Source organism: Aquila chrysaetos, chromosome 1, assembly GCF_900496995.4.
Source record: "Aquila chrysaetos chrysaetos chromosome 1, bAquChr1.4, whole genome shotgun sequence".
Classification (NCBI taxonomy): Eukaryota; Metazoa; Chordata; class Aves; order Accipitriformes; family Accipitridae; genus Aquila; species Aquila chrysaetos.
The window spans coordinates 84,593,886-84,621,618 of NC_044004.1; the positions used below are offsets into that span (position 1 = coordinate 84,593,886).

At 38.3% G+C, this 27,733-nt stretch overlaps 1 protein-coding gene across 7 annotated transcripts in view; it reads left to right on the forward strand.

Annotated features, from left to right (window-relative positions):
• Window positions 1-27,733, forward strand: part of BMP2K (BMP2 inducible kinase) — a 108,232-nt gene that overhangs the window by 68,138 nt on the left and 12,361 nt on the right. For 6 of the 7 annotated variants that reach the window (XR_005933726.1, XM_041128035.1, XM_030016505.2 and 3 more), the window contains 13 exons: window positions 530-635; window positions 2,340-2,482; window positions 2,780-2,901; window positions 3,907-3,988; window positions 4,632-4,764; window positions 7,337-7,440; window positions 9,601-9,680; window positions 11,362-11,522; window positions 12,887-13,065; window positions 14,068-14,163; window positions 14,926-15,113; window positions 17,169-17,326; window positions 23,267-23,380. Coding sequence is in view for 6 of the 7 variants with exons in the window: in XM_041128035.1 (XP_040983969.1) it covers window positions 530-635; window positions 2,340-2,482; window positions 2,780-2,901; window positions 3,907-3,988; window positions 4,632-4,764; window positions 7,337-7,440; window positions 9,601-9,680; window positions 11,362-11,522; window positions 12,887-13,065; window positions 14,068-14,163; window positions 14,926-15,113; window positions 17,169-17,326; window positions 23,267-23,380 (1,666 nt within the window). In the remaining variant the exon portion in view is untranslated. The remainder of the gene's footprint in view (window positions 1-529; window positions 636-2,339; window positions 2,483-2,779; window positions 2,902-3,906; window positions 3,989-4,631; window positions 4,765-7,336; window positions 7,441-9,600; window positions 9,681-11,361; window positions 11,523-12,886; window positions 13,066-14,067; window positions 14,164-14,925; window positions 15,114-17,168; window positions 17,327-23,266; window positions 23,381-27,733) is intronic. The other variant, XM_041127994.1, reaches the window with a different exon arrangement.

The following is a 27,733-nucleotide window of genomic DNA, read 5'->3' on the forward strand; positions in this document are numbered from 1 at the left end:
AGTTGTTCGTTTTCTTCCTTGTGGTCACCTTTAGTTGCTTGTGTGTAATAACTTTGTAAAACTTTGTAATAGTTCAGACTACAACAGTTGTGGCTTTTTTCCAGTTACCTTTTCTAATAACTGAATGATTGTTTTTCAATTTAACTTAGCATGGGCATGAGTAGCTTGTTTCTTCTACACCTCCTGCATATCGAGGCTCTAGGTATTACTAGTTCACAAGGTTGTTTTAGAATGCAGCAGTATTGGATGTGTTTGCACTGCCCAGTAAGAAGCACGTAAATGTTCTTTTCTGAATGGTAATTGCATTGTGTTTGATATGTAGCAGTCACTGTGATATTGCTGGCAGTGATGAGGTTATGTTTTGTGTTTGTGGTACTTTCTCAAGAGTGGTGGATATGGGGCAGGGGATAAGTTTACTTGAAATCCTAAATGGTTGTCTGGAAGCTTGTACTATCTTTTATTTGTTTAAATTTTTCTGTGCAAGTGTAATGTAAAAAAATTTTTTTTTTTTATTTTTTCCCCCCCCCAGAAAGAGTTATCTGGGCACAAGAATATTGTGAGCTATTTGGATTGTGCTGTTAACTCCATAAGTGATAATGTTTGGGAGGTACTCATTCTCATGGAGTACTGTCGAGGTAAGAAGAAAACTCTTAGGTTTTCAGAGTAAATGCAGGGAAAACATTTGTATTGATCACCTGGGATTTTTTACTTAGAATTGTTCCCTTAACGTAAAAGGTTAACATACGTATCTCACAGCTGGAATCCAGTTTTGTTTGCTTTTCTGTTTGTGTTGTTACTTAGGCACTGAGCTGTTGAACACTGAGAAAATGTGGAATTCAGTTTCACATGGTTTTGTAATTAAGTATGATCAGAAACAGGGAAATTATTTGTATAAGTATAGAGTGAAATTGTTCTGTTCGGTTTGTGCCAATCAACTGTAGCTAGAACATAATTTGGTAGGAAAGATTGGCAAGGTTTTTGCTGCTGTTCTCCCTCTGCTATTTTTGTTTAAGATAAGAGTAAAGCATCTTCAAAATTGTTATCTGACAGGTGACTGGTTATGAATGAGCAGAGTATAGTGTTGATAATGCTGGCCAAAAAAAAAAAACAGTCCTGTGGTCCTGCTTTATAATGTAACTTTGTTTCAAATAATATATAAAAACAGGTAGTTTCTAGATTATTCTTTTTCCCCACTTCACAAATGCATTGGAATAAACTCGCTATAGAGTTTAACTTCTGAAGTTTGTCTAAAATTTACGGTGACTAGACACCAACCTAATAATACGAGATGGCGGTTAACCCAAATAGGTGATGATATTAGAACGAGTGCTACAAAAAGAAACTAAGTACTTCTACACTAGAAAGAAAACCCACCCCATTGTAACGCTTGAAGAATACTTTAAGTTGAGGTTTATGTTGGTTTTATTTGCAGTAGAAGTGGTAAACGATACAGCTTGTGCAATCTGTACCATAAGGAGCTTAAGACAGTCTTGATGTATGTTTTAGGAAAGGGAGTAAGGGGAACTTGAAACCTAATGGCTGCATTTTTGGCCCTCTGCCCTGCTGTATGGGTGAATTTCTGTACCCTTGTGGGAGTTCACTTCTGACTCCCTGTTGGTAGCACTCTTTCTTTAATTATAATGGTAAATAGCCACGTGGATGTCAACTGTCAGATGACTAGACAGTGTTAGGGTTTTCTTTTGCAAAGCGCCCTTGTTTCGACGGAATGCTCACCAAGGTCCTGCAGATAATGAGTCTTGCTTAGTCTCTTAGTGTTAAGTGAGCATTGTGGTAGGAAGAGCTAGTATTATCTGGTAAAACTACTTGAAGAAACAGGGAAATAATCATTCCTGATCTTAGAAAGAAACCTGTGAAGAGGTTAAGTGAGGCCTTTCTGAAGGGGTGGATTTGGGGTCTTTCCCCTGCCCCCCCTCCCCGCTCCCTGCGTTTGTCTCCCAGAAAGACAAAGAGAGAGGGTGTCTAGAATTCGAATTAAATTAAGCTGGGTTGGCTGCCAGGGTTTTGGCTATGGATCTAAATGCAAGACATGCTTTTGAGGTAACATCTTTGTCTGATGGATGCTTCTTTGTGTTTGTGACAATTCGTCCCAAACGGGTTTCAGTCATAGGGACTCTTTTTTTCGTTTGAGACAGTAATTTTTTGATGTAGGATGATACAAGAGTGTGTGTTTGGAAAACCAGGTTTGTTTTCTTTAAATAGAGTGACTGTGGAAAATTTTCTTGCATCTTATTTGTGGACTTCTTGCATATAAATAAGTCTTTACTTCTGTACATGATAGGAGTTACTAAAAAAAATATATTCCGTTATTGTTTCTTTAGCTGGCCAAGTTGTGAATCAGATGAATCAGCGTCTGCAGACAGGCTTTACTGAGTCAGAAGTAATGAGAATATTTTGTGATACCTGCGAAGCTGTTGCCCGGTTGCATCAGTGCAAAACACCTATAGTTCACCGGGATCTAAAGGTATGAACTTAATAAAAAGAAACGTTGAGGTTTAAAACAATGATCTACTTAAAAAGGATTGAGAATATAGGAGGTATTTCAGTAAGACTGACTTCTAGTTAGGGAAGCGGTTGCTGTTGGTGGAGCTGTAAACAGAGACTAAACAGTAAGATGTCAGTTAGTGCTAATGGCAAGTCTGTCAATTGATTTTTCTGTAAACTTTCCTGTTTGTGTATGAGAATGCGTAGTAATGCTTAACTTTGAAATTAATGCCGTTAACTTTCATCTAATATTTCTGTTTGTTGATTTCGTTTCAAGGTGGAGAATATATTGTTAAACGACAGCGGGAGCTATGTTCTCTGTGATTTTGGCAGTGCCACTAACAAATACCTTAATCCTCAAAAAGATGGTGTTAACTTGGTTGAAGAAGAAATTAAAAAGTAAGTTCACTTTTAAGTGACCTATCATAAGCAGGAAACTCCATGTGTTATTGTGTGCAGTGTGCATGTATCTTACTATGAATTGAACTTAGTGGTTGAATTTAAACGAATGTTGACATAAATATAGTAAAATGTGGGAACTATTTGGTAACAAAGACTCCTTCCATTTATTCACAGATGGTTTTTGCAAAACTGATACTCTTAAGAATAAAACTGTTGGAAAAAAGCATGCTGTTTTGAAATTAAATTGTTCAAAAATATTTGTCTGGCTACTACGGGCCATTTTCGGAATTCGATATTTTAAGTTTGTGCTATTTCAATACGGCTAATTGTATGAAAGAAAAAGAACTGATGTTAATAAGCATTGGAATGGATTTACGTAGAGTCTTATTTATAAAGTAAGGTCGATGTTGATTCTCCTAAGACTGATCAGAAAAATATTTTGACTTTTATTACAGGTGCACTTTAGAAAACATGTGTTAGTTTGGTTTTGCCCCTTGAGGCTAACTATTGCAGAGGAATAAATACAGGCTATTTGTTCTCAAGTTATGAAGTGATACGGGTTTTTTTTCCCAGCTCTGGAAAATGCTTTGACTACCAGTTTAGTAATTACTTTGAGATGTTAGGTTTTTTTGAAGTCTGCATTCTGTACGTTTCAATATGTGATAGGTAATACTCTTACACTACATCTTTCAAATGACTGGTTATGGCAGTATTTAAGCAAAGTGACTCTTGCAGAAGTACATGTGCTGGGGAAATACCATTAAAAGCAGGTTTTAGCTGACTTAAATATTTATTCTTGCATATGATCATTTTATGTTGCTACTCCAAATATACTCTGTGATGCTGTAAATGCAATAAATGACTTGGATTGTGTACGACAGTTCCAGGTGCATATCTGAAACTTGGGTGTGAATGATGTGCGTGTGGCAGATGCAGGAAAACACTCTTTTAGTTCTGAGGCACGCTTTTCATCGATGTCCTCTTTTAACTATATACTGCTAGGTATACAACACTATCGTACAGAGCTCCCGAAATGATCAATCTTTATGGCGGAAAACCAATTACTACCAAGGCAGATATCTGGGTAAGCAAAAAATCAGGTACTAATTAAGAGATGTGGGGGGGAGTTAAAAGCAGCATTGGCTAATTGAAAAACTATTTATCTGGAAGCGAAATATGTCGTGCAGCTATAAAACGTAGAATATAGTAGAGGTATCTTTGGTAGTTACGTCTTCTGTAAATAAAACGAATGCTGTGTCTGATGATCATTTTGAGTTAAGGGGGACATGATTTAGAATTGTTTTCCTTCTTGTCACTCAGGTTGCTGCTTCATAGTCACCAGTGATTTCTCGTGGAAACCTGTTGGCAGCATGATAAGGAAAGGTGTTTTTATTAGGTGATGTGCAGTGGACTAAATAAAGACTAAATTCAGCAGAAATGCTGCTGGTATCTCTGGGGGATATGACAATGTTAATGCAGCTCTTGGGGTATGCTCTAATTGTGGTACTTCGTTGTTGAACATAGGATTCAGTGGGAAAGAAAGCATTTTTAGAGCTGCTTTATATATCAGCTTGTCACATGAATACAGTGTTTCATAATGTAGCTTCTACATAACAGTGTAAGCTTCAGCTGTAGCTAGGATGCAATTTGTTTCTTGTTGGTGCTGCTTTATTGTGCAAAAAGGCTTACTCTCAAACCTTTATGGTGCCTGTATTTGTTTTTTACAGGCACTTGGCTGCTTACTGTATAAACTTTGTTTCTTCTCACTTCCCTTTGGAGAAAGTCAAGTTGCTATTTGCGATGGAAGCTTTACCGTTCCAGACAATTCCCGATACTCTCATAGTATACACTGTTTGATAAGTAAGTATCTGGGCAGCGTGGCAATTCTTTTGCTTCATAAATCAAATACAACAGAAGATCCTGCTAATGGAGGTGAGTGGCTTGGATGGTTGGTGCAGACTGGCTGGGTTGTTCAGTGAACAGTGGGAGCTGCTCTTGGCTACCATCTGTCTTGTAACTCCTGTACTTGCCTTTGAAAGGAGGCTTGGGTATCCATTTGCTCAACGGAGGACTGTGCCGCAGGGTACAGAATGGAGGTGCTGGACTAGAGAGGAGTTTCAGAAACCTAGAGAAAACTTCTTTGAAATGGTGCTAAAAGTGTGCCAGGTGAATGAAGTATTAACAAGTCTTTCTCCTGCACAGCTGACTTGTTAAAATCGGCTACTGTATTCTGGGTATTTAGTGGATGAGTTGATAACTTCAGAATTGAAACAGAATAAAATGGTGCAGAGACCTGCCAGATTAAATTTTACTTCTCAACTCAGAAGAGCTTTGCTGAAATTAAAAGAAATTTTTGGTTTCTTTGAGAGGCATGGATGATTTTTTTTTTTTTTCATTAGGTAGTGGGAAACCACAAAGGTATAATGGGAATTAAGAGAAGCTCTTAATTTACTCATAGTTCCTTTTTGCACTTAAGTGTGTATTTTCTATGGAACATCGGACAGTTAATAGTATTATCTGTCGAAGTTAGACAGTTGTGCTTAGATGAACTTGAAGTGCAAGTTTAATGTAGAAACTTAAATGTACTGAGATGAATTGCACTGGTGATGCTTTTATTGTAGTTTCATGATTTATAACAGAACAAAAATCTGATGAAGTTTATGCAACCTCAAGTGTTGGACACGAACTCTGGTAAAAGCTTCAAAGCACAAAGAGTGTGAAGGAAAATTTAGGACAACAACAAGGTCAATTGATCTGTTATCCATGTAGAGAGATAACAGGACTTAATATTTACAATAATAGTGAGTATTTTCACTTGTCTTTATTTTGAACTTCGAGCAGATTAACTTGTAAGAGTGCAACTGACAGAATATGAAAAATTGAGAAAGTTCAAATAGGAGCTCTTGAAATTTATTTCTGAGTTAAGAATGTGTTGACCACATAGTTTGTGCTTTTATATAATAGGAAATACTAAATCCAAACCACTTTTTTGAGTACATTAATAATTAAGAAATAGTGGTTATCATGGTAAGCATTTACCTTCTACAAATACTTAACAACTGGCAAAATGAGATGAATTTTCAAGTGTTTAAATACTTTCCTCTGTGTCACAATGCTACTTCTAGAAGAGTACGGGTTTTAATCCTGTCATCTTGTAAGTGTGAGCGCTGATTTATTAAGGTTCATTAAGTGCTGTGCCAAGATGAGCATTGCTGGCATGGAATATATGTGAGTGGGGAAGAATCTCATAATGTAAACTTTACTTCTTTCAATTTGGAATGAAAGCCAAAAAAAGCTGCAGTTGGTCATAAAAAGTATGTCAGGGACTTCTGGCTTCATATGAGCTCTTTTACAAGGTGGCAAGTGGGGAGTGACAAGCTAAACATTCTCTACTTCATAAATCTAAGATTTCAGAATCATGTGGCAGGAGTCACTTCGTGATAAGCGTTCTGTTTCCACTTAATGGTGCCATCACTGCAAGTTTAAATTTGCCTTATTTTGTAAAACCCATTAAAAATAAAACTTGTGGTGAACTGTAGTGGCCATGAATTAATGGCTTTGAGTAAAATTGTAATATTTGTCTAAAATAATTTTTTTTTTAATTACTTGAAGATTTTTTACAAAATCTTGTTTAAGGTTGGCTGTACTACTGAACAGTTTTGGAAATGTAGCTTAAGTTTCTCATCAAAACCGACAAGTTAAGTTTTCGTAGGTTGTTCATTTTCTTCGTAGCTCAACATATTTTTAGAGGGTTAACTTGTTCAGAAAATATCTTTCACTGTTTATTTACCTTCTCGGGTCATTTAGGAGAGATTTCCTGATTGTGTACTCAGTATTGTATAGTAAACAACACAAAGTAACTTCGATTTCCTTGAAAAACACTGCACCTTGTAATTTGGGAAGCTAATGTTTGGGGGGGACATGAGATATTCTGTGTCTTGTCAGGAGAAAGTCCTTTTATCCGTGGAAGTACATTTTTCTTAAATATACAAAAGCATGCATAGCCAACTAAACCTGCAAGACAAAATATGATGTAAAACCTTAGTCTGATACAGTTAGACATACCTGTGGATCTTCTGTTAGCTACATTGAATTTTGTATTAACCCTAGAAAATTCTAGGACTACGAGTTGGTTTTCTGTTGTTTCTCTCTGAAGCTATTAATTACTACTTCAGTTTAGCTACCCTTTCCACAACTGAGTGCCAAAATGTCAAACAGCATACGTATTCTCCAATTCTATTTGACCCTAGAAACTATTTGACTTGACAAAAACTACTAAAAAAACACACCCCAAAACCAATATACCAATAAAACTGACTCTGGGGTAAGCTCATTTGGCAGAGCTGCTGAATTTCTTCTTGCTGGTAGCACACTATCTCAACAGGCTTTTTAATATCCAACGGTGATAATTTGGTCTTAACAATTTTTACAGGATATATGCTTGAACCAGATCAAGAACAGAGACCCGATATCTTTCAAGTATCTTTCTTTGCCTTTAAATTTGCCAAAAAGGATTGTCCAGTGTCTAATATTAATGTAAGTAATCTTTAATTTTTTTCTTTCTTCAGTGTGTTTCGTAGGTGGCATTGAGAGAAGTCTGTCAAATCAGCTGAGAAATATTATTTCAATTCCATCATCAACCTTGTTCTTAGATTATAAAACATAGAGCAGAGTATGCTTAGAGCTGATATTGTGTACGTGCAATATTAGGTACCTAAACAAAATATTTTTAAATTTTGAGGGCATAGCTTCATGAATTATATTGATACTGCACCAATACCTGACAATGTTTTAACCATTACTAATCTCTTGTGTCTCATACAATTAATACGAAATATACTACCGAACTTAAACTTGTTGGCAAAAGAAGGTTTAATGTTGTAACTGTAGCGTCAAGAGTTTTTTTTGTTTTTTCTGGATAAACTCTTGTTCTTAATCATCCTTAGCCATTATGTTAATCCATTGGAAGGACTACGGTGAACTGGAAGGCAAACAGAATAGTGCCTTGGTTAGCCTGTATTCCTACCCTTACTTTCCACGTGAATTTGAACTTTCTTTGAAGGTCTGAGCTTTCTCTCAAAGATGGTCTCATTCACAGATCTAAATACTGTGCAATGGAATTTGAGGGCACATCAATGATGTTCGGTATTGTAAAGTGATTCTCAAGAGGTATCAGGAAAGATTCATCTCAAAATTCTTTTTGGAGCAAATGTCAACTGTAGTAAGGTATGCCTTCAGAGGCAGAAAAGTGAACTTGCGGAGATACCTTTGAATTCCTTAATCATTGATTCTTGTAGAAGAAGGTGTGTGGTAAATGTGAGGGTTGCTTTTTGGAAACTTGAGTTAAAAACCCGAGAATCTTTAAGTACTTAATATTTGTAGGTAAAGGCTAAATTTCACGTGGTTTGAATGGTTTTGCATTATGCTGTTGCAGCACATGAATAGGAGGTGCGATGACTGTAGTCTTCCTCAAATAGTTTATCCTTAAATATGAGCCTCTCTTGACGTAACATAATTTGGGAATTTACTACGTTACTCATTTGAGGAGTAGTATCACTTCACTCAAGTAACTTCAGTATATGTCTGTTTCTTGGACTTTTTTATTTTTCCCCTGCAGATAGGAATTGCCTGCTTACTTGGCCCTTTGCCCTGTGATAGACATGAGAAAGTGAAAGTGCCTGGAGTGTATTCTTGCAAAGTGAAGCAAGCTGTTTGGTGTGTTGTTTCCACTGGGGTGTTAAACCAGCTGTAAGAGTAGCAGTCTATGCCCTGGTTTCTGCTGATTTCCATTGTTAGCGCTTGCTCCTCTAGCACTCGTGGCTGCCTTAAAAGAGTAGTAGCATGGAAATGTGCACATGGACACCGCTGACCCTCCCCCTCGAAGTTTCCTGAGAGTGTAAGAACGACTGTTACAGGTTAGAAGAGAGGCTGGCTGACTGCAGTATCCTGTCTTAAACACCAGCTGATTTTTTCAAGGGAAAGTCAGAAATACGCCTGCCTGTCTCTTTCCTGGACTCTTGAGTAATTTCAGTACTGATGGTACTCTTCAGAAGCAGTATTTGATCATTAACTCTGTCTCTACTATTTGTGACCAGTTTTAGATTTGTGTTCTTTACGTAAGGAGGTAGTGTGTGTGTAATTAGAGATAATATTCCTCCTCCCTGCCCCAAAATTGCCATTTTCCTTGGTTAAAGGTGGTTTAGGTGGTTTAGGTTTAGGTCAGGTATTTGATTGAGAAGGGGATGAGTTTAAAGGACCATAGAAGCTTAGATGCTGCATGGTTTTCTGGAATTTGTGTTGAGGTGGAAGAGATGAGTGGGCTAAAAAACTACTGTTGTTTAATCTAAACGTTAGGCTTTGTTTTAGCTCTTAATCTTGAGACTAAAGTAAGTCTTTGTTTTGTGTAGTTACACGAAAACATTTGGGGACGTGTTATTGTTGATAGCTGGTAGTGCGTGAAAGAAGTGAAGCAGCTGACAAAACAGTCAGATCAGTAATGTGTTTGTTTTGCTTTTGCAACAGGTAAGAGAACATAGAGACACTGTTAAATTAAAACACCTTTAATCTACAGCCGTGTGAGTGAGTTCTGCATGTAACATGAAAGAACTTGAACCCAAGTACTCCTCTTCAATATGTAATGATTTTTTTCTTTCAGGATTTCATTTTTTTAATTTATTCAAATTTATTTTTCCCAAGAATTCTCCTGTCCCTTCAACTCTTCCTGAACCCATGACAGCTAGTGAGGCAGCTGCTAGAAAAAGCCAAATAAAAGCAAGGTGAGCAGCGGATGTGGTTCGTTTTGGTTTTGTTTTTTTTTTTTTGGGGTGGGTTTTTTTTTTCCTAATATTGTTAGGCTACATGTTTGTCTAAGGCCTGTTTTCACGTGCTTGTTAATAAATGAAAAATTATTTTAGTAGCAGAGGTCATTACAATAGATAAACTGCAATTCTAACACCTTCAAGTCTCTCTTTGGATTCCACTGCATTGCTTTTTTTATTGTATTGAGAATCCATGGAGAGAAACTGAGAGCGTGTTTGGTGGTGGAATAAGTAAGAGCTGGCAGTCTGTTTCTGGTCTGCTGTCTTTTCTCCTAGTGTGTTAAGTGAATTTTGAAATAAAAGATTTTAGTGGCAGGTGAGGATAATATGGTACAGTTAAACTGTTATTCAGAGTTTCATTTAAATGTGCAAATCAAAGCTGATTGATGAAGGTAAGTGGATTTTGTTCTTTCAAACATTCCTATTTTTATACCAAAATAGTCCTTTTTCTGTACTTGTTAATAAGAACAAGATGAAAACCTCAGGAATTCCTGTTCATGCTTTTTACTTCTGCTGTGGTATATGGTGTATGCTGAATGCTAATGCTGGAAGAATCCTTTATACTCCCATTCCTTGTTAATGAAAGTTGTTTGTGTTTTGAATGTACCAACACGTATGACTTAAGTACTTTTATGTTCGGCTATAATTATCATCTGTGTTTCAACTCTGACTTCATTAGCCTATTGTAAATGAGAAGCAAAGGAATGGGCTCATCTTAGCCATGTTTGAGCTTTGTAGATGTGTCTTTGCCATTTTAAGGTAATGTCGTGGTCTGGATGTGGTTGGTTTTCTGGCTCTGTTGTCAGTTGGTAATGCAGGACGAAGGGCAAGCGTAGAGTATCTATGGAATAATGTTTTAAACTCCAACTAAATCTGCTAGACGATAGTAGGAAGATTTAGAGTTCTTCCTAAATAATGTTTTCTTGATGGCCCTAAGTTACAGCAGGTTAAGACAGATGATGTCTTGATATAATGTGTTAGGAACTAATATGGGGTGTTACGTACTGGAGCTCAGATGTTGAATTAGTGTTTTTAAGCAGTTGGACAGTTTTAAAAAATGCATTTACTATAACCTGATAATGGGATTAAAGCTCAAAAATACTTTGGTTTTGAACATCTTTATTACCCTGGTGGCCTATTACACAACTCTGAAGTGCTTCAGGGAAGATGCCAATATTTTGAGCAGTTTATGGGTGTTTAAACTGCTGGAGGCTAAATCTCTTAACAAAAGGTAGAAATGAGTGAACTTAACAGAAGAGATTTTTCTTAACCTTATTTCCTGTATGTATGAAAAGTAGTCATACCTCTAGTCATAGGATTGCCGACTCAAGCGGTGGACATAACTTTCACTCGCTACTGTGAACTGAGGAAAGGTTATACAGAGGAAGCGGTCTCCTTGGGAATAAGTCTGTTGCATAGCTCCTTCTTAATGGGGTTCTGCAGCAGCTGTATGTTCTATGGCTGCAATGGGTGGCGAGTGGAATTTTAGGAAGCAAATTTTAAAGTATTAAAATCCATTTCAGAAGTAGGGCAGCACATGGGTAACATAATTGAGTTGTCAAGAAATAATACTGCGTCTAATTTGAAGAAACAGTCTTTTTTTATCAAGCCTCTTCCATGGGAAAACTTGCCGTTTCAGAATAACAGATACTGTTGGACCAACAGAAACCTCAATTGCACCGCGACAAAGACCAAAGGCCAATTCAAGCACTGCCACTTCTAGTGTGCTGACGATCCAGAGCTCAGCAACTCCAGTCAAAGTACAAGTTCCTGGTGAATTTGGTAATCGTGGGCAAAAAGGTAACTGAAGAGAGTAAAAGGATGGACCAAAATAAATGAAGAATGAATTTTGGGGTTTTGTTTTTTTCTTTTTTGCTCTAGTAGGGATAACATTTAAAACTCCAATTCATCTGTTCCCTTTTTATATGCCAAAAACCAGATCTTCATCCTTTCCGAAAGACTCTAAACGTGCAAGTAAAAAGTTTGAGTAGGTGCCACAAAAACTAAACGCAGATTGTTGAGATGTGAATGTATTTTTTTCATTGTGCTTAACACTGATATTGAACTAACTTCCCCACTGTGGACTGTTTGAGAGAAGCTCGTGTTTAGTTTTTCAAATAAGTCATGGAAAGCATTGAGCTCTTCTGTAACAAACTGCTTTCATTGTAGTAGGAAAAATATTTTCCCTCTGTCTCAATAAGTCAAGAGATATCAACAATATGTTGGTATTATTTGTGGGCTGGAACCATGTAAAAACTTCGCTTCTCTAATGGTTGAACCGATGCATTTCACATTGCACCATGGGTGCAATAGAGGGCAACAGAGGAGTAATTGAGGGAGACTCAATTGAGTCAAACGGGTTTTCAATAAATCCTTTGTGAGCTTTTTTTTTATCATCTCATTCAAAAAGAGTTATGGTTCTGATAAATATTTCAGTTAAATAGTTTTCGTTTGTATCTTGAAAGCTTTACTAGTTGCTCTTTGTGATGTTATGTGTCTTACAGTCAGGAAGAGTAGCTTCAGGGATGGTCTTCGGAAAGCCTCCAATTAAAAGGCCACTGAGAATGTGTGTCTCCCAGGTGTAAACTACTTTTACTAGATAGGATCCAAATAATATCCAACTTGGCAAGCTTTGCCTGTTATGATAAGTAACAGGTGATTCCTGGGCACTTCAGAACATAAATACAGCATGCAAGAGAGGTTGATTTATGTTAGTAACTGCTTACTTAAAAGGCTAGAAAAACACTTGAAAGGCAAAATTAATCAGGTGTTCTGTTTAAGGGAATTTGACCAGTAAGCCAATAGTTCCCTTACGAGAGAGAGAGAAAAAAAAAAAAGTATGCATACAAAATTGTATGCTTTGAGGGTTACGGTTTGAGACACTGGAAGATACAACTTAAGTGTCAGTAAAGCAGAAGTCTTGAACCCAGCTTCCTCTGTTGTGCGACCAAAGGAAGCTTCCCGCATCTTGTAAGTAGAAATCATGCATTGAGAGGCCTGGAAGTGTTTTCAGAGAAGTGAAGTTAGTATCTACCAGTTGTCAGACGGGGAAGGGAAGCTTATAAATTGTTTCACCTTGAAGCGTTTAAGAGGTTCACTGCCAGGGAGCTCTCTGGCTAAACTTCAGATATCAGTATGTCAATAGTGTTGCCTGAATATCACAGGAACCATGCGACCAGGGAACGGACAAGAAATCTTACAGTCCCAAGGGACCAACCAGCACCCCCCGCAGCAGAACAGAGTTCTCCAGCAGCTGCAGCAGGGCGACTGGAGGCTACAGCAGCTACACCATTTACGTCACCAGCAGCAGCAACCTGCAATACAGGATGCTTACATTCAGCAGGTATGAGTCAAATCTGTTAGACAAGTTTGTAAGTGGCACGTTGTGCTTGTTAATAACACTTTGAATCATGTGTTAAGATTTCTGCTGTTATGGCCTGCTTTTTTCCTGCTAGGAGAGAGAAAGGGATCGCGGCTCCTGCCTTTCCTTTTACCTTTGATTTGTCTCTTCATAGGCACTGTAATGCTTATCCTAGAAAGCTGCTTTCTTTGTGCTGTCTTGTTTTTGCAGTTAGACCCTGAATCCCAGCTTGCTTTGAATCATCACTGTGTGGCCCAAATAAAGGTTTTGTGTAAACGTGCTTGAGATAAACATTAGGACTTACCTGGGTGACGATGCTAAGCTTGCACTAAATGGTTGTACGTACACCATCTGAGTAGGATTTTTGCAGTTTTTTCTTTCTTGAATTTCCCTTGGTCAGTGAAGAGCTTCCTTTTTGTTGTTGTTCTGTATGCCTAGATTTTTCATGGATACTATGTATTTTAACATTGTCCAGCTTGGATACTGTCAAGTATAATTGCTTAAGTTGTGTAGCATAAATAACTGTAAAAATAACAGAAGAGTAGCTAGGTCAGAGAAGAACGTTGAGATCCTGTCCAAGACACCTATTGCTATTACTCTTTCTTTCCCATGTTGAGACATGTTATTCTTTAAAGCACAGCTGAATTATTTTCCAAAGGGGCTCAGCACTGGTGAAAATGGCAGAAGTTGGGATGTTAACTGGCCTGCACTAGAAAAGGCAGTGCTGAATATGTAGTCTAATTTTTTGTTAAATGGGCTGGTATTAATTGGGGGGAAAAAAAAAAACACAAGCTTCCAAACAGAGAGTCATTAAAATGCAGTGACTGAATTGCTAGCTGATTCTTGGTTATGTGATGTCTTTACTGAAAAATGCTGTTAAGTCACAGAAGTGATACTTTAATTGATGCTTCTTCTAAATACCTGGATATTCCTAAAGGGGGGGATCATGACTTCTTAAAGCTGTTTTCTTCTTTTCAACTATAGTATCAACAAGCAATGCACCAGCAGATGGTCCAACAGCAGCTGTTGATGCAGTCTGTGTACCAGCAGCAACCTTCCCAATCTCAGTATCCTGCTATGGTATGTCAGGAATGCAAGGTAGATGGTACTGTCTTAAACTAAGTGCTGTGTTTGTAAGTCTATTGTGAAGATGCAGTAAGGGAAGTTTGTGAGTAGTTGTAATGAGCTGTGGATGTGCCAAATGGTGTGAAGTTCAGCATCTAACATGATACTCAGTTGGGAAGAAAAAAGTTAACCCAAAGTTGGTTGCCAAAACTTATCTGGAGTTGCACTTCTCTATTAATCAGATGGGATATATCCTAAACTTCATTAAGTAGGCATATACTAACTTGAAACATACTTGGTGCTTAAGGTTTCCAGTAGTGACCACAGCAACTAAAGTGTATTATTCTACGAAGTGGTAGAAGACATGGTGGCATCAAATTATGACTTTAAAAGCGAGAAAGGTAACTGGCAGAATCTGTTTTTTGAAAGTCAGGAGAAATTGTCCAGAAATTTTGATGATTAATATTTAAGAATGGGGTATGAAGAAAACTAACTTCTAAGTGCTGCAGTAGCGTATACTTAGGATGCAATGATTACAAAAAGTTAAGTGGTAATACGTTGGAAGAGGAAAACGGTATCACTGACCTGTTAGGGCAGTTTATTCTCACCAGTAGAATGAGCGGGTCTGGCTTTTGCTTCTGCTGAAGCTACCAAGCTTTTCTGGAGTGTGGTGGTCGTGCTTAGTGCATTTGGCTGCAAGGCTGGTATCGTTGCTTAGCAGAAGAGTTTCTCACTGGCCCATGTAAATTGTAGTAACACCATCATTATCTTACTTAGGTGCAGCAATATCAGCAGGCTCTCCTACAGCAGCAGATGCTTGCTCAGCAGCAACAGCGGTCGCAACAGGCGCAGTCTCCTGAATATATCACCTCTCCACAAGACTTCTCACCACCCTTAATCTCCTACCCTGGGTCGCTTCCAGTGCATGCTGGAACAGTGGCAGATTCTCCGTACCCTGCAAGCAGGCAAGTATTCTGACACAGGTGTACCCAAGGGTTACTTACTGCTTACATTCCTAGTTGTCATGAGCGCTGCTGAGTGTTTTCCTCAGAAATTACTTGCTTCAATAGTAACGTATTACTTAAAGCAGTTGGATAGTTGCTGTTTAGTGTAAAGGGTATTTTGGGAGGATGGTGGGACACTTAATTTGTTAACAGATGAGCGTGGTACAAGTTCCTAAAGGACTTGTCTTCCACTTATTCTTGTTCACGGACTTATTCCAGGAACTGACTGCTAACCACTTTGCTTAGGATGGTCAGTAGCCTGGGTTGAATGAGGTTATGGGCGTGTGAAAGTTATCTCAAACACTCTTTTTAAGAGAGGCTTTATAGTTGGCATTTATTTGCTAGGGCTTCTAACTCTTGTGTCTATTGATCAGTGGTCTGACTTAAGTGTGTTATATGATGGAGTACATGTCATGAGCAATTTGTCCCCTTCGCAGGGGCCTGCGGACTGACCCTTGCTTTATAAAGTATAATAAATAATGACTTTCCTGTGAATTCTTACAAAAAACAGTGGGTGAAATAAAAAACCCTTCCTCTTCTGTTTTAAACAAACAAAAAGTAAATCACAGATTTGTCCAGTTTCACTAATGTTTTGAACTGGGTTATATATTTATATAGGTTTCTACTATACTATAATGAAAGAGAAGTCCTTTGCAGTTGTGGGAACAGTGCAGTCAGTCTCGACACAGGCTTTCAGTTAATAGCATGACTTATATGTTTCAGGTGCTGCTGTCATTCTTAGTCTCTTCTAGGTTACAGTGTGTTGAAAGAGTAAAAGGCAAAATATTTTCCTGCTGTAGGCTGGATTGGTATAATAAGATATATCACTGTGGCCAGCGTGGCTTCATCTTGCCAATTAGATGGTCTAATCCCTAGCAGAGAGTGTTGTCCTGCATTTCTGTGCCCCTATCTGAGAACTACCAGGCTGTCCTTCGGTTAGGTCTATTGCTGGAGTACTTTTGTCACAAATAATTTCTGAAAGGGATCATTGCAGTCTGGAAGTAAATATGTATATTTCCAGTTTCTCATCTGTGTGTTTGGGTGAAAATTTGATCCTGCTGTTTAGCTTGAAGTCAATGACCACAGGTTAGCAGTGGTTGGCAATGCATAAGGTTGATCTGGTAAATAAAAAATATGACTTCTTGTATTAAAGGAAGGGGTGTTGAGTTTCTTTTCCCTTGACACACTAAATGCGTTGTATTGTATTGCATGTTGTCCTTCTCTCAGTAGAAAGAGCCAGTAGTCTAGTGGGATGGCAGTACCTGAGCTGACAGGAAGGAGCCCCTTCCCCTTTCTCTTGTGTTGAAGAGACGGTTCCACATGGAGCTGGGCTGCAGGAGTGGCCTGCAGAGCCTGGCTAGACATAGAGAGAGAACCACTTAGCATGCGGTAACTGGCTAATTGCCCCTTTTCTAGGGTGCTTCAGACAAACCGAAAAGTGGTAGGCATAATATGGGAAAACATGTATGAAAGGAAAAAGGCATCTGGTCAAAGGTTTCCTTCACTGAGTAAAACAAGCAGAAGCTGTGATGTCAACTGATTAAGTTAATTGTATTAGTTGGGTGAATGTAGGCTTCAAAGACACTTAATGTGTCTGCCACGAAAAAATAATTTGAAAACAAATAATGGATGAAAACTTCAAACATACTTAGTAGGCATTTTTTTTTCTTTTTTTGAGGAAAACAAGGCAGTCTCCTATGACAATACAATAACGCCTGCGGGTGGAATACAGATTTCGCCCTTGCATGTCGCCTTGCTGAAGGATTCTGTGCTTTGGCTACTATGCATAAGTTGAAAAAGAAAGTCTGAGGATTGCATCTATGCAAGCAAACCACATATTTTAAGTGATCTGTTTTCTCTTAAATTAGTTTTCAAATGCTTTGGGGCCAAGCTGTTAACGCACGTATGTTACTCATATGTACTGTTTTGGCATAATGAAACATGTCGTACATTTTCACCCTGATAAACAATCCTGTAATGTTTCTCTTTATTTGCTTCCATGAACTGACTTTACAGGTCAGGTATTCCTGATGCTGAAGCAATTGCCAGTTACCCAAAGCAGAGCATCAATAACCCACCTGATATGTCAGGCTGGAACCCATTTGGAGAGGACAATTTTTCCAAGTTGACAGAGGAGGAGCTGCTGGACAGAGAATTTGACCTGCTAAGATCAAGTAAGGGACGCTTGAAGGCTTATTTTGCTTCACAGTAAATAAGGGCTCTGTAGTTGCTCAGCATTTCCAACACCTGTCTTGTCAAAGGGCTGTGCAGTCTGCGTACGGAAAATTCTTTCTGAGCATTTGAGGGCACAGTCGGGCCTGTCTTCTTTCTTTCCTTTCTCTTTGAAAATGTGTGCAATAGGAATTCACTGTCTAAAATTGGTACTTACTGGCTTAAATACTGCAGAAGTGGTAATACCTTAGCTCTCAAATACTGTTTGTGTCGCCTTCATTGTCAAGAAGCTCTCAACAGCAGAGGTATGTTGTCAGATAGGATGAAAACTTGGGCTGCTTGCTTCATTCCTTTCCAGTTTTTTTTCTTGCACACCAGAGCAGAAGATTCTGTGGGTCTGATAAGTCCTTTGAAAATGCCTGAAAGAAAATTTATCTACTACATTATGTTAATGTTTTGTAATGTCCTTTTTGATGAATGGCTACATGTAAGGGCTGCTTTATTGTTCTGATATGGCAATAGTTTAATAAACTTCCGTGTTGAAGTCAGTTATCTCAATGGTTTTTACTTGGAATTACTTATTTCTCTTAATTGCTTAACACGTACCTGTTAGATGCTCTTCCTGAAACTGGTTTTGTCAAGATCAGATTTATTAGTGAGACTTGTAAGATGTGACTATGTCAAAAAACAGATTGTATATACTTTGGCTGACTATCAGCAAGTTCCTTGCAATTAAAAATGCAGTGAAGTTGAATTTCAAGTAACTGAAAAAAAACCCTACTATGCCTTCAATTGAGTGTTCTTCTTTTTGGCTTCTGTGTCCTTAAATGTAGCTGAACAGGAAGGGTGTGTTACCCCTTAATAGTTAAGGAAAGTGACTGGTATTTTTTTTTTTTTTTTTGTGAAACTCTAGTTCGTTGTTTTCAGTTGTATCCTGCGTTGATCAAGTAAGACTTCTATTTTTGAGATGAGGATGTAGCACGCACGCATTTTACAGTGAAATGACTTACTGATAGCTGAGGGAGATGGATAATGTACCAGCTGAAAAAAAAAACATTCTTTCCAAATCCAAGTTTACAATTGGAAATTATTTAGTAGTAGAATTGAATATCTTTAGGCATGCTGCTTCCAACTGAAGCCTTACAAGTCTTCTGAAATAATACACTATTGAATCCAGAGGAGGTTAGCTTGAACCATAAGGTCAGCACAATGTTGCCTGTTTACAGAATCTTTAACTGACTGTTGGACTGCTGACTGCAGTTAAGGTAAGTTTCATCAGAATGGTTTGGTTAAGCCACATGTTTTGAACAAATATAAGCACAGAAGAAGATAGTAACCAAAGACATGTTTCAAGTGGCTTTATGAAAAAGATGGCAAATGCTGTACAAGAAATAAGCTTGCCTGGAGTAGCTCAGTACGCTGGTTATAGTAAGCTGGGGAAATAGAAAATCATAGAATCATTTAGGTTGGAAAAGACCCTTAAGATCCTAGAGTGCAACTGTTAACCTGTCATTACCGAGTCCCCCCACTAACGATGTCCCTAAGTGCCACGTCTGCACATCTCTTAAATACCTCCAAGGACGGTGACTCGGCCACTTCCCTGGGTTGCCTGTTCCAGTGTTTGATAATCGAACCCTTTTGCTGAAAATGCTGACTCGCATGCAGTTAGACTTAGTAAAGGCTAGAGTAACTTGGAGCCAAATGCCACTAACTGCTGTCTCCACATCTCTGGCGGAAAGAACAGTTGACTACTGCTAGAATTCCATTATCCAGTTTTTGTACTGCATGTGTAAAAATGGTCTGAAGTTTTTGAAGACTAAATCTCCTTAGGCATAGTTTTGGCTCACCTCTTAGTAAAGATAATTCAATGCACAGAAGAGCTGGATGTGATAATGAACTTTATGTGCTGTATCAGAAAAGTAAACATAACAGCGTAGTTTTGCTTAGTAATAACTAGTGTTAGGGTTTTAGTCACTTGGAATACAGAAAACGTAAAAATAAGAAAAACTTACTAGCTTGACCGATAGTACACTAGATGGCAGGCTTGTTTATACATAACATGAGACGCAGTTATAACTTTCTTAGGCCTTTTGGCTTGATTTCTCATAGAGGCCTTGTGGAGGGGGAGCATTACTAGTTTTAATCTCAATGTTTGTGTGTTTGTGTTCACACGTAGGTACATATATCAAAGATTTCAGAGACCTTTTAACTTTCTTTTTTGATATTAACGATGTTGTGCTAAAGATCGTATGAACTTACCTTGCAGTGTTAATGCCTTCACTGCAGTCAAAGAAGAAACATTTCTACTTAATTTTGTCTACTGGCACTTTCTCAAACATAGGTGGATTAAAGAGAAATTGGGAAATCTATTGTAAAATTAAGGCTTACACATATAAAATTGTCTTTAAATGTATAATGCTTCCTGGAATTTCTTCAGATATATCTTAAGGATCAAGGCGTAATTCTTTTAAGATGTAGGTTATCTCTTATGAGAGAAAACTGGTGTTTACTACGAAGTAGTTGCTTTTGCTCAATTTCTGAGTTACTATGAATCATTTTGCCATTTAGAGGAAGGAGAATTGGAGATGCAGGTTTGATAAATTGTTATATTTTCTGTTACTAAACCTAGTTGGTGTCCTGTACTTCATAAGTCATGTACAGTGTTATGTAAGTTTGTCTGTTTGTAATGTTACGTGGTGTTGCGTAGCATTCAAAATGTTAATTCTTTCTTTCCACTTCCAAAAGCCTGGTTTGTATTGTAGAGCTGATGCTTTGTACATAAATTAAAAATATTTTTAAATCTGTCAAATATTTTTGAAGCTGTTGTGTTCATGACAGTAATACATCAGTAATTAAACGTATATAGCCTTTGTTAGAGGACTAGGATGTCATCGTAATTTGTCAGGCTAACATTACCATTCGATTTCATACATTTAGTAGCTTAATGTCATTGTATGTGTAGTGATGAGTATTGCTGTGATGACTAATCACTTTATAAAGGAAAAGGGAGCTAACTCATAGAACAGAATACCTTGCTTAGACTTTGTGAAAGTTTTCATAGTGAGAAGATAGATGACAGTTGCATAAAGTGTAATGCGCAATTGAATGAAGATTTCTGAATTGAGCACCTTTGTGGAGAATTTTGATGTGGAGTTACAGGATGGAGTTCCTGTTTCTTGTGTATGCTGCTGTTTCTCTGTTACCATCATCGATACTAATGGTGGTCCAGAAGCAACATGTGATGCTGAGATTCTGAGAATGTTGTGAAGGAGTGGATTTCTTAGAAAGAGCTCCTGTAACCACTTAATAATCTGTGCAGAAGTGGGAGCTGAGAAAATGAGTTGGGTTTCTCACCGGGAGAAAATACCAGTGTAGCCTTCAGACTGAATTGCACAAAGCTTCTTGTTAGGCCCAGAATCATCTGGGTGCTTCAAGTGAGACACCTGTGGGTGGTGCGAAGCCTACAAAGCTCTCTTCCCATCTCTTTTGCGGTATGTACTGTACAAAGGAGCTACCTAGGCCATCCGTGCAGGAAAGAGCTGTGGTTCTTAGCAGGCTTTCTTTGTGTGCAAGTGCATCTCGTACTTCTCAATGTCCTCAGAGCTGTCTCCTGAGGAATCTTGGACCTGTCACTTGCATGGAAACAGCCAGATTCTTTGTTTGTGGTTTTAAATAACTGCACTTTTCTATGTAAGGGTCTGCTGTGCCATGTGGCGCGTGATCGTGTCTCTGGCAGCAGTCTGGGCTGAATTCGTATGGTTATTCACTGAGGGGGGAAAAAAACCTTAGATCTTTATTTTAAGGAAGTTGCATCTGAAGCACAATAAATTCTAATACTGACAATCCCACTTAATCTACTTCTGCTTGTGTGAGGCTGGAGAAAGCACCACTGTCTCTTTTCTCTCAAACACTCTCTGTTAAAGAAATGGATCTTGTTATGAGGTAGACAAATGACACTTTGCCTCAGAAGACTGAAAGAATGGCTCGTCCTTTTCTAATAGCCTTAGATTTGATGAATTGACAGATTTTAAACTTTATTTTAGAGGGAAGTATATGCCAGTATGTATATGCTTAGGTGCCATGGAGGAGTTGAAACCTTGTATTTGCTCACTTTACCTAATTTTTCTTGCATGCTTAGCATTGCAATACTTTTTGTTTACTGCTATCCCTAGCACTGCTGCTGAAGCTCGGAGATCTGATCATCATCTGGGGGCTTTGAAATTACATGATCTTGCATGCCAGCATTTGCAGGGACTCTCCAAAGGGTAGTTCCAGCTGGTGCACCCTTAGAAGTTACTCCAGAGTTTGATTGCCTGCCCCCCAAAAAAAACCCAAACCCCGAACCATTCCTACTTGAGGAGAGAAAGCAATGAGGGTATGACTGTTCACAATCAGGAAGAAGTACTGCTGTTGGATGTGATGCTTGGCAGTTGTTTGTCTTCAAGGCTCAAAGCTTATGGTATAAAACATACAGCTGCTAGTCTTCTGTGCCTCTTGGATAGTATTTTCTTCTGCATGGCTGTGTCAATGTAGGGTAATTATGTTCGAGTGAGTTAGTTTCTGCCTATTTCTATATGTATATGTTGAGGTGAGAGCAACTACTTAATCTCCTGCACCAGGAGCCCCCAGCTGGCATTATATTTTAAACAGGGGTTGCCTGTAATGGAACAACTCCGACTGGTATTTTTTGGATAGTCTAATGGTGGGTAAGAATAAGACAATTCACATTACAGACGCTTGAATATGAACAGAACGCTTCTCTGCGAAAACTGGCATGTAATTTCAAAACTCTTGAGCTTTGTACACAGGGTTAATATGCATCTGTCTGAAGCAGATCAGCTTGCTGTCTAGTCCCTGGTGGTTGTCTCAGTAAAGCTTCCTGGTTGCTGCATTGAAGGACTGAATGGAAAATGTGCAGGTAGCCTGATATGTAGTTAGGGCACAGTTCAGCTGCATCTCTACAGCTGCAAATTGTCAGGAAGGTTGTGCTGCAAATTGTTTGGATGAGCAGCTGCTTGCTGTGAAAAAGGGGGAAAGCTAAATGCTGTGTTTTCTGCATAGAAGATGTAGGATATTAGCTGAAGGTGGAACACTTTGTCACACTGGTATTGTTAAGTGGCTGATGGGCCTTGCTGGACCCTCCTGAGTTGCACTGTGGTGGGTGGGCTAGCTGGTCTGCATCTGAAGTTGGCAGCAATGTTAGAATAGGAGCTTAGACAAAACCCCCTTGTATTTTCCATTACTAGCGCTTCGAATTTTTGACTGTGTTAAAAGGTTTCTGTATGTCTCTTCTCAAAAGAAAAAAAAAAATCAGTCTCCTAAGGGACCATATAAAACAGCCATTACACTTCTCTACATTATATGACACTCAAATTGTTATTAACTACTAACAGATGTTAGAATCATAGAATCATTTATGTTGGAAAAGACCTTCAAGATCATCGACTCCAACCATCATCCATGCCCACTAAACATGTTACATGTTTAATAAAAAGTACTCCCAGCTATTTTGCTGTGATGGTTAACTTTACTCTTTTTGTGTCAAAGGCCGGCCAAAACTTGGATAAAATGGATGATTTAGTGTTTTAGATAAGCATAGTGATTCTGACTTGAAAACATCAAGAGCACAGAGGACTAGTAGTTTCTATTACAGAGTGTGTAGGCTACATAAAACATGTAAGAGATCCTCATTTAAAGCATTCCATCACCAAATACATGCTGCTCTTGCTGGGACAGGGGGATTAACTATAGGTTTGTGCAGGTGTACTTTCCTGTATGATCAAGAAGTAAGAATTCAAGATGTAGGATATTTTCAAAACATCAAAAAAACCCTAATAGAGAGCATATTTCTCCCTTACCTTGTAGAGTAGATACCTTTGCGTTGGCGTAAGACCTGCCATTATTATTTTATTTTTTGTTCTGTTTCATTTTGTTTTTTACAGACAGGCTGGTGGACAGGAGAGCATCTTCAGATAACAATGTGGAGCCACACTCTGCTCCACAGAAAAATCCTCCTGAAGATCCCTTTGGTTCTGTTCCTTTCATTTCTCACCCAGGCAAGTTACATCTGTAACATCACTACCTCGTGTATATATATATGTGTGTGTGTATATATATATGTATACATACATACGTATATCTCTCTCTGTGTATCTGTTGAAGTATGTACATCTGGTTAAATGACCAAAGAATGATGAAGGTATTGGATGCCTCATGACAGCAGACGAGTGTTGAAGAGATATTTTTAGTATGTTGATTACCTCCAATTAAAAAAAACTTCTGCATCAAATTCCTGGTACTCGTACAGTGTATGGATTATGTAGTCTTTGCAGTGCAAATACATTGGACCAGTGCAGTGTGAATCACTTGTGTAGAACCAGAAGTGCTTTTGCTAAAGGCATATTACTTGCTAAGACTAAAGCTTCCTACTTCCCTGTAGTCTGCTTCCAACTCGTGCTGTTCCTTTAATTCAGTTCTCCAGCCAAGTTAAGACTGTAAGCTTCTGCTGCATTTAATGCATAGGTTTGGTGCAAATTGTGTCAAAACAAACAAAATATTTTGTAATCTGTACATTTGAGGGCAAGGGGGGATTTGTTATCATGTTTCAGTTTGGCTTTGGCTATTTTTACCTTGGATGGAACTAAAAATAATACGGTATGTGAAGATTGACTGTGAATGTGGAACTGCATCATCCTGCAACTTAATTGCCAGTTTTAACATTTGCTTGATCAGCACTTTAATAATTTTTTTTGGTACCTGTGCCAAAGTAAAGCCTACGTGACAGTTAAAGGCTAAAAAGACCTTTAGTTACTGATGGAGCCGCTTAGGCGCCTGTCTACATTTTCTTGAGAGTGCTTGTGTGATAAAGGTGCCTTAACATGACTTTTAAAAACTATTCTTAGAGAAGTTGAAAAGCTCAGATAAAATGCCTTAAAATAAATCATTTGGGGTCAACCTAAGTTAGCATCCGTGTTTCCTTTCACTTTCATCTTGTATTCCCGAAGATTGTTAACTGGGGCTGCTTAATGCTCGCAAGAGCTCTCGTACAATACGTGGTGAAGAGTGACCAGGATAATGCTGTGGTATTCTGCAAGGCATTTTATAAAAATACTTCTGCATCTGTGTCTACTCCTATTGTTAGAAAGACTTGAATTTATTCTCCTTGGTGTATTACTGTGTTCTTAGTTTCTCTTTTTGTTCTGGTCATTCGGAAAGGACAAGTTTACCTTTTATCATCCTGTTAATATTCAGTTGTTCCATACAATGCAAAAGCAATTCTTGAGTGAAGATGTTTGCTCTGTAGGTGCAGTCTATAGGTGGCAGTTTAGAAGGATTTATCTTAGAGTCTTCATTAAAGAGGTTGCTTTGTTTTAAAGGTGAGCCTAAATTCACATGCAGAATAAACAGTAATAGTTATACTTTACCTGAGATGGTGACTATCAGGTGCTTAGTCTCCTGTTATGAATATTCATATGCATGTGTCTAGGAATTTTTTTTTTCTTTCCTCATCTTAGGTCTTAGAAATGTATTTGCTCATAACTGTTTTCCAGATAGTTATAATATAGCTTAGGTTGTCCTGAATGGCCTCGCTGTATTATGTCATATGTTTTGTTTTTGTTACTTTGAATTCAAGCTTTCATTCTTGACATAGTAAAAAACAAGGAGAGAGGCCTTATTCTAAGGAAAAAAAAAAAAAAAAAATCCAATTCCATCATGGCTGAAAAACCAGACTGCTTGAGAAATGTTGAGTTGGTTGTGAGCTGTTAACTGTTTCACAGGAAAAAAAAAAAAATGTTTTTCACTAGCCGTTTTTCTACTGACTGATAACTGGAATGTGAAGAACTTTACATAATGGCTTGATTTCAAGGAAGGTATTTTTAATTCTGTGTTAACAGTGAATTACACTTAGCAAACAAATCTGCTATGGTAGATCTTTACATCTGAAGATACACCTTTAAAAAGCTGGTTTGTTTTCCCCACGGAATTGTTCTTGGAAATGTCTTGAAATGAGGTATTGTAAGACAACTAAGAAAAGGGGAATGGTGCTGATGTAGACATGTTTTATTTCTAGTTGAGGGCTTTCTAGAATAAACTTGACAAATGTCCCTAATATTTTGATTTCCTCTCGTGCTGAACATTTCTGTATAATATGATCTTTCTGGTTTGTTCCTTGTGATTGTAAAACATGTAACCGAGAAGTAAACCACATGCCTACCTTAATCAGGGCATCAAAGAAAAGATGAGTCTATAGAAAGTGGAACAGAGGTTTAATACCTTGAGTGCAATTTCAGCGTTTGGGTGAGAGTCTGTCTTAATCTAGTTAGAGCAGAAGTTTCACTTCCTTATTGTAACGTGTGTACAGTGCAAATATAGAGTGTGATCACTATTCACCCAGGTTTCTGACTACTGAATGTTGACTTCTTGAAATATGGTGAGATGAAATGTTGATGTTAGCAATGCAGACTGTTTAAAATAAAAAAAGAAAATTTTACTTTCTTAGGAAGTGTGACAGTTCCTACTGAAGATGTCTCCTACGGTATTAACAACCTTTGAGGTGGAATTGTGGTCTTATTCTGCTTTGGTTTTTTTTGCTGTGTGACATAGGTCTCAGGTTAGTAAATGTTGTTGTATATGGACTGTAGCCAAGTAGAGTCACCCAGAGTATTTCTTATGTTTCGGAGGCTTAAGGGTTCTCTGCTGAAAGCAGCATTTGACTAAATACTCAACTAGTTTCTATCATCTGATGTGAGGTAGCGGCAAGAAGCTGAAGATCTTGTATCATCTTTTGACTTAACAACATAACGTGAAGTGCTGGTAGTCCAGCAAAAACAGTGCTATCGGGTATGTTTACATGTGTCCAGGAAGGTGATGCAGGGGCAAGGGAGATGCGGAGGTTGAAATCTGAAACCTTTTATCATCGCTGGAAAGGACTGTGGGTTGCTGAGAGCTGTGAGCCCTTGGGATTTTCCCTGCGGAGCTGAGCACATTTCAGGCCACTGCTGCTGCAAGGATCACCGGGAAGAAGAACCTGGAACTGGATGGACTAAGGCAGCTTATCTGTCAGAGCTTCCATGATTATTCTTCTCAAGTGGGAATGGGGAACCAGCAACAACCTGTATGTCACTTGACATGCTATGCAGAGGGCAAATAGCAGTGTGAAATGAACTAACACATTATTGGGTTGTTCTTATTGTAGTTGATAGGAAAACAGCATAGAAGCACTTAATGTTACTCACTCTTAGTATATATCCTGTTAAAAGTGTTTTCACAAGTACTACATGTTAACTTGCTATACACCCTGTTTCATGCCTAAATGTTTGTGGAAGATAGTGATGGCTTAGAACTTGAGATGGCTGGAAAAGAAAATTGGCTTGAGAGAGAATTCCAATGCTCAATGTGATAGAAACAAAACTGGCATTGCAAACTTTTTGTGAAAAAGAGAAAAGAAAGCACAGTTGAGTAGCCAGCCCTGGGGCATTTAGGACAGGTGCCTAGCATGTGGAAAACAGATTCTGGTTCTTGAATGCCAGAAACACTGCATGGTAACAGTGGAAAAATTAGCTTCTGCAGTCAGCATTTTCGCATGGAAGCTTTTGATTCAAGTGTGTGTGTGTGTCAAACAGCTAGTGTTGTAACACCCTTTGTTAACATCAACTTGAGTGTTTCAGAAACTCAGAAGAGACACACATTTTCTGCTTTCGTCAAATTGTAAGAAGGAAATGTCACGAATATAGTACAGTTTGCTGTTGAGTTGTACTCAGTGGCCTTTTGCCATCTTATGTTTGTTGACACTAATTCTTTCTGGGATTAAATTGGGCTAGATTGGCTTTTGCTTCCTTCAGCTTAATATGGGAATTCAGAGAAGTAATAAAAGATTTAAGGTAACTCTCAAAATGACATGAATGGACTGTGTGAGAAGTGGAGATGTGGGGAAACCTTGACTGGAAATTCTTCGGAAGTGCTGACCTGAAGCTGTCTTCTAGGTGTTTTGCTCCTGTGCAGAATGTCAGTGAGCTGTCTTCTGGCTTGTCTTATTGGGATAAGGTTCTAGTTCAGGTCATCTGTTTAACTGTTCTACTGAATGTTTGTAAAGCTCATTTTCTATACTGCAGACATGGTGCTTCTTGATCAAGTCACTGTTGTTTTTTCTAACATAGACAGGTAACCCCTTCCTGGTCACCGCATGCATGTTCCCTGTGCGGAGACCAGGGATAAAAGCAACTTTAGGTCTGTAGTGGCTTCCTTTTGACTTGCGGACTTCCTGCACTCTAGACTTGGTAGTGTCTTTAAATGATCATTATAGGTGTATGTCTTGGAATAAGAACAGTTTTGTGATGTGGTATGTAACTCGCTAGTCACAGCTGTGTGGATCTGGCAGATCAGCAGCCAGCTGCATGCCAGACAGCAGT